The sequence below is a fragment of the Conger conger genome, chromosome 16 (genome assembly GCF_963514075.1).
Source record: "Conger conger chromosome 16, fConCon1.1, whole genome shotgun sequence".
Classification (NCBI taxonomy): Eukaryota; Metazoa; Chordata; class Actinopteri; order Anguilliformes; family Congridae; genus Conger; species Conger conger.
The window spans coordinates 10,828,499-10,840,998 of NC_083775.1; the positions used below are offsets into that span (position 1 = coordinate 10,828,499).

General features: G+C 45.6%; 1 protein-coding gene across 1 annotated transcript in view; it reads right to left on the minus strand.

Annotated features, from left to right (window-relative positions):
- The window catches only part of LOC133114600 (glutamate receptor ionotropic, NMDA 2B-like), a 54,901-nt gene that overhangs the window by 24,094 nt on the left and 18,307 nt on the right, over positions 1 to 12,500 (minus strand). Inside the window, exons 2-4 of the mRNA XM_061224125.1 lie at positions 9,372 to 9,515; positions 6,464 to 6,734; positions 4,935 to 5,127 (exon numbers count right to left, since the gene is read on the minus strand). Of these exons, the coding sequence (XP_061080109.1) occupies positions 4,935 to 5,127; positions 6,464 to 6,734; positions 9,372 to 9,515 (608 nt within the window). The remainder of the gene's footprint in view (positions 1 to 4,934; positions 5,128 to 6,463; positions 6,735 to 9,371; positions 9,516 to 12,500) is intronic.

Consider the following 12,500-nt stretch of genomic DNA (forward strand, 5'->3'; position numbering starts at 1 on the left):
GCAAAAAAAATTGAACATCAGAATCAGACCACCTTTGCACATTCATTCTCACATCACAGAACAGCCTTTCACACGTATATATTGTATGCAGCTACCCAGCCACTGACGTCAGTCACTCCTAAGCAGATTCACACACATAGCACACACATGGAGTTACACATGATGTGTGTGTGTGACACCGTGTGAAGCGTGCTCATGCGCATACAACCCCAACCCCTGCTGAGTGCAGACACAGAGAGGGACCTCACAAGCATATGTAATGTGTTGCCATGGAGCCTACAACCACTGTGATTTCTAAGCAATCTACTGTGTTGTCATGGGAACCATAATCTCACAGAGAGAGGGAATGAGAGAGAGAGAGAGAGAGAGAAAAAGAGAGGGAAACAGAGAGGTAGATACAAAGGAAGAGAGGGAGAGAAAAAGAGAGTGGGTGAGAGGAAAAAGATACAGCTTTTTACCCTAACTACAGTACTCCTCTTGCCCAAATCTATATGAATCCACATGCACATGTAAATCCATTTTTCTCTGTCAATCCAACCAGCCTCATCTCCTCAGCTACCCTCACACCTCACCCGCTCTCCTCTGCTGTCTCTTCCTCTCTATGTATGCCCCAGCAGATGCAAGTAAAATACACTTTTAACCCGTACCATTCACCTTAGTAAATGCACAAAGTACAGAGATCCCCCATAATGCACAATAGCCATACAAACACACACATGCCCTGCAAACGTACACAAAGTACAGACATGTGCTTTAGCATGCCCTGACACACATACACTGAGCATGTACTCCGTGAATTATGAAAAGCTCTATAAAATATTGATAAGATGTTTTAATAAATTAGTACCAATATTAATTAGTAACGGATTACACCCAAGTGTAATTAGTCAAATCTAGTAACAGGATTTTATGAACTGGCTCTGTCTCTGTGCATATAAAACAATGCGTCGAATTGTGTGTGTGGGTGTGTGTTTTAGGTACATGTCTGTGTGTGCGCCCGCGCGCGCGTGTGCGTGTGCGCGTCCCTGTGTGTCCGTGTGTGTGTGTTTTAGGTACATGCCTGTGTATGTGTGCGTGCGTGCGTGACAATGTTTGTGTGCATGTGTGCATGCCTGTGTGTCCGTGTGTGTGTGTGTGTGTGTGTGTGTGTTGGCATACAGGCATGTGACAAAGACAGTGGTTGACAGATGCAAGTGAGAACTTGGTAATGAACTGTGCAAAATGCAAGCGAAGTGGGAGTGTGAGAAAGAGGGAGAGAGAGAGAATTCAGTAATGAGACAGACAGAAGAGAGAGATCAAAGAGAGTGTGACTGAGACCAAAAAAAGGAAAAGCCCCCTTCATTATTTGTATTTTTTCCTTCATGATTTTCCTTAATTGGTTTATCTGAAACGTGAATTCTTGCAAACTCAGTACTGTACAATTTTACCATTTTTATCATTTTAAATCATGACATACACTCTCTCTTGTGTAAAATGAAAGCCAGAAGGACAGGCAAGAGCACATGATAGATGGATAAAAAGAGAGAGACAGCAAGAGAGAGAGAGAGAGAGAGCGCGCAAGGGGAGCGAGCGTTCTGACCCAGTTCCATTAAACAGTGTCATAAAAAGGCTACCATCTTTACATTGCCGAAAAGCACAGTAAAATCATCCAGTGCAATCCTAATAAACAGAAACATAGCCATGTTTACTGCCTACGATATATACTGTAATCACTCAACCCAACAATAAAATACTCACAACCACAAAGACACCTGGGGGTTAAATAAGATTAAAGCCTTAACCAATCAAATCACAACAGGAAACAGGAAGTCCTCAAAACAACAGAGGGACAGTAGATCATTTTGGAGGCGTACTGTAGTCTCTGCATTCCTTCCAGGCTTAGCTCAGGGACATTAAAGAAAGATTAATCAGGCTATGACGCATCAACACATTGGCCCCTAACCAAAACAAAGGAACCACATTTGTATACATGGCTGATTAACCATTTTTGGCATCATTAAATTGGATACACCACAGTCTTAAACCCCTTTTACTAACTCTGAAAGTCAGATGGAGTGACACTAAACGGTCTGGTTTCCCTCCTGTGATAGAGTCTATAATCTTGTTTACTAGCATTACATTACATTACATTACTGGCATTTGGCAGACGCACTTATCTAGAGCGACGTACAGTTGATTAGACTAAACAGGAGACAATCTTCCCCTGGAACAATGCAGGGTTAAGGGCCTTGCTCAAGGGCCCAACGGCTGTGCAGATCTTATTGTGGCGGCACTGGGATTCAAATCACCAACCTTGCGTATCCCAGTCATTTACCTTAACCACTACGCTACAGGCCGCCCTACCACTCCAGTGTACTTTGTAGGGCCCCCCCCCCCCGCAGTATTGCATCACATGTGGAGACCTAAATTGCTCATCTTCTGAGGTACAACAATCAACTCCAAATCTATGTTCAAAGCAAAAGCTAACGCTAACCGACTGACCTCCTTTCTACTTGCATTTATTGATATATCTATTCGTGCAGAAACAGCCACGTTATGCAGTTTAGACAAATATCTTTATGAAATACCCCCCATTTTACATGCCCAGTCCTACAAAAGAAGATAAATATTAGCTTTAATCCCTGTAGCGAAAACATAAACACATAAACTAGACAACTATTTCACTGGCATATACCCTCCAACTGAATCCATTCAAGTGATACCATCTACTCCTGATTGAGTGAATAATTGCACTAACGGCAAGATTATTATGAATATCCGGATAGATATGCCTAATGTAACATCAGATCAGCTTGATTTAATCAAGAGCTGAACAAAGTCAGCGTGACAGTGCGCACATAAGGACTGAACGGATGCCCGGAAGTTGTAAAACACACGGCTTTGTCTCGGCAACATTTGGGTGTCCCGGCCTCCAGGGAGAGCTTTTTGTGAAATTTGCAAAAGCAGAATCACACGGAGCAACAGAAACAAACATTTAAAAAGAACAAGATTAAACAGGGGAGAAATCTCACTCCGGGGGTAAACCGCTGTGTGGCTTTGAAACCGTTGCAAAAACGCCGTGGCAGGAGTGTCTCGTGGCGTAGCACCGTGGACATGCTCACTGCGAGCCGTGACGTCTGGGCGTTCGAAGCCGGCTACGCGACCTCCCTCTCCCTCGCCCCCCTTTCCTGTCTCTCTCCACTGTCCTGTCTAAGCCTTAACATCTTTACATGCTCTGAAAAACATGTTCTGCACCTTTCCCTGCACCTACCTCACCACCATATTTAGCCTTTATATATGCCATAGACTATAATGGCACTTATAGAGTACAACAATACAATACACAATATCTATATATATATATATATATATATATAGATCAGAAATCAGAAATTGGGTATTGTTGTACTCGAGGTATTCTAGCTGCCAACCGTGGTATGCTAGTTTGTAAGATTGTATCCGATTGTATCTGTATGGTCACACTAGGACTCGGAACCGTACTGTCCTCTTCACACTTGTTCCTGTGTTCAATCTGCACTTCATTGTATGTCGCTCTGGATTACATTACAAATGCCTTGTAATGTGATGAAATGTAAAAAAAGCACTGCAGCATTGCTACAAACAGCCAAAGGAAAGGAGAGCTGTATGTACCAGTCATCCAGTGGCCCCAAAACTGCCGCGGAACGCAGCAGCACTGCCCCCATGACAGTAAGGGTCGTAACGCTGAGGGAAAGTTCTCCTTTTTTAGGAATTTTGAGGGAATTCTGGGATAATTTGGGGAATTTCTAAATTGTAAAACTGTAGCATTGCTACAAGCATCCAAAGAAAAGGAATACTGTATGGCAGACAAACCATCCAGTGCCCCCAAAACTTCCCTGGAAGGGAACAGAACGCAGCACCACTGCCCCAGAATTGGACAGTGAGGGTCGTAAAGCTGAGGGAAAATGACCTTTTTTGAGGAATTTTGAGCAAATTTTGAGATAATTTGGGGAATTTTTTAATCGTTAGTATGTCTGTTTGTTTTTATGTATCAAACCTATTTTAGGAGTCACTGGAAATACTTCATGACCAGTTAGCCACTGTTCACATTTTCATAATATATGAAAAGCAGTTTTATGTTTCACTTTTTTCTGCTCTATGTACCAAACCCTGCAGTCAAACTGGAGGTACACTGATCCAAGATTTCCTCACATAGTTTTTAAAAAGTTTTTAAAAAGTTTATTTATTATCATATAACTTGAAGAGAATGATCTTTCACTTTGAATATTTATTTTCTTTTGGAGTTAATTTTAATAAATCAATCAATAAATAAATCAATGTCTCAGTAGTCCTTTTTATTATCTGTTCGGAATTTTAAAAAAAATTAAGATTACTTTGATTACTGTCTTAAATGATTTCTTAATGCTTATTGTTTGAGGGCTTCTTTTTTGGTGGTTTAATGCTCCAGGAAGCTTACCTCCTTTGCCAGAGTGCCCACTTCCATCATGAGGCCCTGAACACCACTCTGATCAGATCCCTGATATATTTCAGTCATTTAGTAACTAAGACAGCAAATTAGATTGAATAAGTATTATGAATAACTTTTGACTAAAATAAGGTTTGATTAAACTTTTAACTTGACTTGCTTGATCTAGGGTCTAATTATTCATCTTAACCAGCTAGCCTCATCTTCTCTGGAGAATGTCAACAATCCTCCTCAATTTGTGATTCAGTGTTTGGTTTCACGAGATTTCGGAAAATTTCTTCAAAATTACCTGGAACACACCCCCCCTCCCCCTAGGAAACCCTAATTACAGTACGTGCCACAGCGCAGAGGGCGTCTTCCACTGCTGACGGAGCCACTGTGACCAATCACCCCACCGCAGAAGCCCACGGTCCCAGAGCGCTCTCAGTCTCATCTCTCCGCCGCTTCAAACCGACCCCCCCTTTCAACCGGCCTCGGCCCCCTGGATCACCTGAGCACTTCGTTGGGGTTCCCGGCGCTTGGGCCCTTCTTGTCCGGCGCCCCGTGGCATTCCGACTTCAGGAGGGTGTGCGGCCCCCGGTCGAGCATCATGGTGGCGGTTGCCATGGCGATGATGGCCACCCCGTCACGTACCCTGGCCTCCAGGCCGTAGTCCCACTCATCATACGACACGGAGATCAGACCTGAGAGAGAGAGAGACATTAACACTGCACTGAGAGAGAGAGAGAGCGAGAGAGAGACATTAACACTGCACTGAGAAAGAGAGAGAGAGACATTAACACTGCACTGAGAGAGAGAGAGAGAGACATTAACACTGCACTGAGAGAGAGAGAGAGAGAGAGAGAGAGAGAGACATTAACACTGCACTGGGAAAGAAAGAGAGAGAGAGAGAGAGAGAGAGAGACATTAACACTGCACTGAGAGAGAGAGAGACATTAACACTGCACTGAGAGAGAGAGAGAGAGAGGGGGTGAGAGGGAGGGAGAGAAAGAGGGGAGGAGAAAGAAATAGAGAGGGGGAGAGGGAGAGAGAGAGGGAGAGAAAGAGAGAGGGGGAGGGAGGGAGAGAGGGAGATAGAGAGGAAGAGGGAGAAAGGGAGAGAAAGGGGAGATAGAGAGAAAGCGAGAGAGGGCGGGAGAGAGGGAGAGAAAGAGGGGAGGAGAGAGAAAGAGAGAGGGAGAAAGGGAGAGAGAGAGAAAGAAAGAGAGGGGGGAGGGAGTGGGAGATAGAGAGGAAGAGGGAGAAAGGGAGAGAAAGAGGGGAGAGAGAGAGAGAGGGAGACAGTGGCAGGTATTCAACATACTGTTTATGAGGAAAAAACAATGAGTATCAGCACATGACTAACAAGTCAAGGAACTGCCAGCTTTACTCAACTGAAGAGTCACCATTTGGCAGACACCATTTGGCCGGACCAACGCCAGGCAAGTACACAGGAACAGCCAGCCCCAAATCTGCACACCCACAAGGTCTGCAAGACCAGCTGACATCCTCAGCTATGGTCCCAGAGGAAACGCTCATATTATAAGGCAAACTGAGGCTCTCGTACCACTGTTTAAATATTCAGGGATCACCAAGGGACAGAGAAACGTGTCACAACACACGCACCCTCTCCTTTTCCTCTGCGACGCGGCTAAATAAGTAATGAGGCTCAGCGGTGTCCTCAGGGGTTAAACTGTTCTGATGTCCTCCATCTCAGTATTATTTTGTCCGTGTCTGTTTAAAACATGGTGTTCTCTCAGTACGAGGCCCACAGAGTTTCTCGCCGCGGATCTGGAAGAACATCAACGACAGTCGCCTCGACTGGAGAAAAATGGAGAGCTGTGAAACCAAACGTCCACGCGGAAAGCAGCTGCGATCGAGGGACAAGCGATGAATCAGAAGAAACAACACAAAAAAAAACAACAACCGGAGGCTTGCGAGCTCCAAGGCTCAATAAACACTGAGCCGTGACTCACTCCACCCCAAACATCACACCCAGCCGGCCGCTCCCCCCACCCCCCACCACCCGGCGGCCCGCACCTGTAGGGAATTCTGCGGGCACGGTGTCGGCGTCCCCGGCTGCCAGCGAGGGGACGATCCAGGTGTACCCGTAGCCCGTCAGGCCCACAGAGTGGGCCACCTGGAAGATGGTGGACGCCTCCTCCTTGGTGCAGTACAGCAGCATGACGGGGCTCTGCAGCTTCTTCAGCTGGTTCTGGATCTTCAGGTCGCCGTCCTCCGCAGACATGTCCAGCAGCAGCACCTCCTCCAGCTCCCAGCCCACGAAGCTGTTCTCGATGGTGCTGCGGATCTGAGCCGGCGCACAGGGCCCGGAAACACCGCAAACGTTAGCCTGGGAGGCGAGAGCGCTCGCCCGGCAGTCAGAGAGTTGCTGCTCACATTACGTTACATCATTGGCATTTTGGCAGACGCTCTTATCCAGAGCGACGTGCAGTTGATTAGACTAAGCAGGAGACAATCCTCCCCCGGAGCAATGCAGGGTTAAGGGCCTTGCTGTGCGGATCTTATTGTGGCTCGAACCACCGACCTTGCGGGTCCCAGTCATGTACCTTAACCACTACGCTACAGGCCGCCCCTGGTTCAATCTCTATGCCCTCCCCTGGGTGTGTCGAAGTGTCCCTGAGCAAGACACCGAACCCCCAAGTGCTCCCGATGAGCGGGTTGGTGTCTTCGTTGTTGGCGTGTGAGTATATTAATTGTAAAGCGCTTTGGATAAAAGTGCCAAATAAATTCAGTCCATTTACACCGTCTGACCCAACACACTTAACCAACATCATGTAATGCCTGATCCAATATCACACAACACCTGACTGACCCAACACAGTCGCAACACACTGACCCATCATACATATATATTTGTTACCTACATACAGTGCAGTCTGTAGGTATTTGTATATTAGTCAGGTGTATTAAATCTCTTCCCTAGTGCAGGTATAAGAAAGCTTTCAGTATCTAGTCTTGATCCTAGGCTTTTGATTGCTTTTGAAGTGTTATTGGCGTTTGTCAACATGAGAACTATAGTTGTGTCAATGACAGTCAAAGAAGCCATTATGAGGCTGAGAAATAAGAAAGAACAGGCAGGGCCAAACAATAAATCGAAGTCCCTCCCCTATTTTCACTGTGCATAAGATAAAATTAATTCCTTCGTATAACCACCACACCATTAGATACTGTCAGCAGCATATAAATGGCTACTTAATATCAGCCAACATGTTAGAGCGAAATTATATGAATTGAAATGTCGGCTAAACATATTACATAAACATTTCTTCCGACTTCATTAACTTCAGAATTGAAAAAGCAAGGTTAACAACTTAGCCTTGAAGCCTTTTGTAAACATGTTAGCAACATGAGTCGCTTAAGTAAAGTCAATAGTAAACATTTACGGTTTAACAAATCACATTGGTTTAACAAATCACAAAAACTAACTTTGTTGTAACTATATATTGCACAATAAATAAAAACAATTGAGCCAAGCCATTGAATTGTATCACTATAGCCAAGCCACTGAATTGTATCAGAGTGATAGCAAGAGCAAAGCGTGGAGGCTAAAAGGAACTACCAAAGACCCAAAGTACCCCCCCCCCCCCCCCCATCTGCGAATCATGGTGGTGGGGGTGTTATAGTTTTGGCAAATATACGACTGCCACAAGAGCTGACTCACTTGTCTCCATTGATAATGTAACTGCAGATAGCATCAGCAGAATGACTGCTGAAGTGTACAGAAGCATCTCATCTGCTCAGGTTCAAGAAAATGCCTCCAGACTCACTGGACGGTGCTTGATCCCACAGCAAGGTAATGATCCCGAACATATACCAGTGCTCTCTTTCTTCTTAATGATGTTCCAGATAGTTAGTTTTGGCAGACCTATTGTCTGGCCTGTCTCTGACTGTTTTCTTCTTCTTCTTCTCAGACTCTGTGACTGTCACTCGCACAACTCTGGTCCTCATGTTGACAAACGGCAATAACAGACGCCAAGGGAAACCAAAAGCCTAGAAGTAAGACTATATATCTATAGAAGAAAGCTTTCTTATACCAAGCAAGCAAATTAATACACCTGCTTAATCAGAAACAGCTGAGAAGAACTGTCCGATTACTTTCGGTCCCATAAAATGGAGGGACTATGTATAAAAAAGGATGTGTTTCCAAAACTGATCGCCCCAAAAATCCTCAAATTAAAGGTGCCACTCCTCATTTTAGCCTCATATTCATTGTTTTGTGTCAAATCCAATGAGCTGGAGTAGAGAACCGAAAGAACAGAAAGTGTACCACTGTCCAAATACTTACAGAGTGCACGGTATTTTATTTTTAAACACTATACTTTATATATACAATATTACATTATATTTAATGCTTAATACAGTTCCTCTGTTGACTCCTTTATGGAGAGGCTATATGGCACACGGTGCATGTAGCATTTTAGCATATTATCCTTTTACTGAGATGGAGTTTTCACTGAAACAATTCAGGTTAAGTGCCCGGCTCAAGATTACAGGAAGGAACGTCCCAATGACTCGAGCCCCAATTCTGTAACCGTGACAACAAGCTGCTTCCAATGGGACAACGGTGGCATCCGCCTCGTTCGTAACGGACGCAATCGCTCCCCCAAAATGAACAGCGGCACCTCTGACTGCTCCCTCCAGCCTGTGCATTAGCCCCGGTGCTAATAGCGCTGATGCATCTGTGAGCCTTTCTGTGTGTCCCATTAACTCAAATATATGCCTGCGCCTCGCTGTTCTGGAAACCGCAGCAGGCCGGAAACTAGCTCTACCTCACACGATTTCGTGAAAAAATGGGTCAGTCTCTTTTTTAAGCGCTAGTTCCCCCGGATTGGCATGGCGAGGGCGTCTCTGCCCTAGCGGTGGAAGACACGTCCGAGGTGGGAGTAATGGGTTAAAATGACTACTGGGCGAGGCGGAAGGTCACCTTATTGACAAAGTCCTTGTAGCCGGGATAGTAGGTGGTAACGATGGAGAAGATGTACCAGTCGTACTCCTCCATGATGTTCAGCATGACCGAGGCCTGCTGCTCAATGGAGGGGCCAAACTGGAAAAACATGGAGTTATCGTCCTGAAAGAGAGGCAGGGAGGGAGAGAGGGGGGAGTTTTAAGGCGCGTAATACGTACCGAGCGAATGACATATTTCATTGCTGTCGTACACTGGCAGAGCTCTTCTATGTGTATCGGCAGATGAATACGTACAGTGGGGTTTTTTCTGGGGGGGTTTTTTCTCATGCACTCATGAAAATAAACAGAAAGTTTTAGGATTAAAAAGAAAGTTTTTGACATTTAAAACAAATTAAAGTTACTTCAAAGCTACGCAAGAACTACTTGAAGACCAAAGAAGGGCAAGGAGTGCTGCACAATGCACAGTCACCTGGTCTCAACCCTATTTCATATATTCATGAAGACATTTGAAGACTGACAAAAGCCAAGCATTTAGTAACATCACAAGATCACATCACATTGTCAAATAATGCTGTAGTAACATGGATCATCAGGCTTTGCACAGATTTGAGAAGTCCATGCCAGCTCGAGTGCACATTAAAGCAAAAAGGGGACATACCAATACTAAGAAATTCGAAATTCATGTATTCATTCACGCATATATTTCACTCAAATTGCTACGCTGATAATGTAATTCGTAATTAAATAGTTTGTATTCAATTAGAGAAGAATGCAAAATAGAAGCATTTTCACAGGTGGTGTCTCAGACTTTTGGACCCCACTGTAGCATGTGTGTGTGTGCTTGAGTATGCTTCAGCATGAATGTATGCGTGTGTGTGTGTTTGTGTGTGTTCGTCTGTCTGTGTGTGTGTGTGTGTGTGCGTGCGTGCGCGTGTATGTGCATTCCAGGCTGCCAGTGAAACAGTGTGTGAAATCAGTGGTCTCTGTCAGTCACGCAGGGTGTTGAAATCTCTCTGGCTTAGGACTACGCGCTTCACTCAACATCAAAGTCTAAGCTCCCCTCTGGGGACAGAGATGGGTCGATCCGTTACCTTGTTTCCGCATTAATGAGCTTGGGTGATACCACTGAAATGGAATGGGGAGGGGGGGCGTACTTGTAGAGGGAGAGTTCGTGTGTGTACAGCATGTGTGTGCAGGCGTGTGGTACACATGGTTGCAAGTGATTTCATGTGTACATACATATTACACGTGGTCACAAACACATGCTTATTAATATACACAACAGACACATCGTATGCAGATATATGACTACTACATAAGGACTGTGACAGACATCCAATGCTCATTTACATTTCATGCCTCCACTTCTCTTCCTACCCTTCATTGAACCCTCTCTATTTCTGACTCTCCCTCCTTCTCTACCTTTACCTCCTAACCCTCTCCAGTGCAGCCCCCCTCTCTCTAACCTATTCTCCCTCATACTGTTCTATTTATTCCACTGAAATTACACAGATATAATTGAATTCCCTGCCCCCCTCACTCTCTGTCTCCCCCCTCTCTCATTCGTTCTCTCTCTCCTCTCTCTCCCTCTCTCCCTCTCTCACTCTCTCACTCTCTCACTCTCTCACTCACTCACTCACTCACTCACTCTTACTCACTCTGTCCGGCACAGCAGTTCAGTTTGCTGCACTAGTTCACCACAAAAACAAAGCGAAGCCAAGGACTGTATTTCTTTAGCGCTGCAATAATTATCGGCCGTCTGTTTTATTGTGCCCCCAGGTCCAACTTTATCGATTAAGGGATATTAAAATGTGGGTATCCCGGGGAGTGGCCATATCGCTCCGCCCGTCCAGCCCCCTCCACTCATCGCCACAGCGCCCTCTACGGGGAGGGGGAACACATTACACTCACAACCCACACAGGTAATGAAGCCTGACTGAATATATAAGATAGAGAGAGACACACATACAGACACTCGCACAAACACAACACACACACACACATACATACACAAACACACATATACACAAACACAAACACACTCGCACACATACAGACACGCACACACACACAGACACACACACCCACATACGCACACATGCCTGCATGCACACACAACCACAAACAAACAGAAAGACACACACACACACACACACACACCTTTGCACACAGAGATATACACACGCATGCACTCACACACATAGAAACACACTCTCGCACACACACCTACACACACTGGCAGTAGTACTGCTCTCTATATCTGGAGGGTTATGTACACTGTAAGACATCACCTGCCCAGCTTTGTTCAGCACAGAGTCAATAAGGTTTAAATCCATCAACAGGCCGTTAGACGTTAGCACTCCCGCTACCTCCGAACGTGTCAGAAGAGAGCGGCACTGCATATTTTTATCATTCCAGTACAGCCTGTCTTTATCTGGGCTTTATGGAGACGCTGGTTCACAGCCTGAGAGAGACAGAGTTGAAAGAGAAACTGAGAGAAAGTAGAGGGGGGAGGGAGGGAGAGGGAGGGAGGGGAAGAAAGAGAGAGGGAGGGAGGGAGAGAGATAGAGAGAGGGAGGGAGCGAGAGAGAGAGAGGGAGGGAGGGAGCGAGAGAGAGAGAGGGAGGGAGGGGAAGAGAGAGAGAGGGAGGGAGGGAGAGAGATAGAGAGAGGGAGGGAGGGAGAGAGAGAGAGCAGCTGGGTCTTGCATGAAAACACAGGCAAGTTCAGCAACACACACACCAACAGACATAACAACAGACAGGCATTCTCAACACACGTGTGCGCATACGTGTTAAATGTACCTACACAAAGGGAAAATGCTCATAGTAACCGTAATTAGACACGCCGCCCGGATGGCAACATGCGTGTCAAACACGTCACATGTTCCACGACAGAATGACAGCGCACACACACACACACACACACCCGCACGCACACACACGCACATGTACACACACAGACAGACACACACACACACACACCCCCGCACGCACGCATGCACACACGCGCACCCGCACGCACACACGCACATGTAAATGGTAAATGGTTGGCATTTATATAGCGCCTTTATCCAAAGTGCTGTACAATTGATGCTTCTCATTCACCCATTCATACACACACTCACACACCGACGGCAATTGGCTGC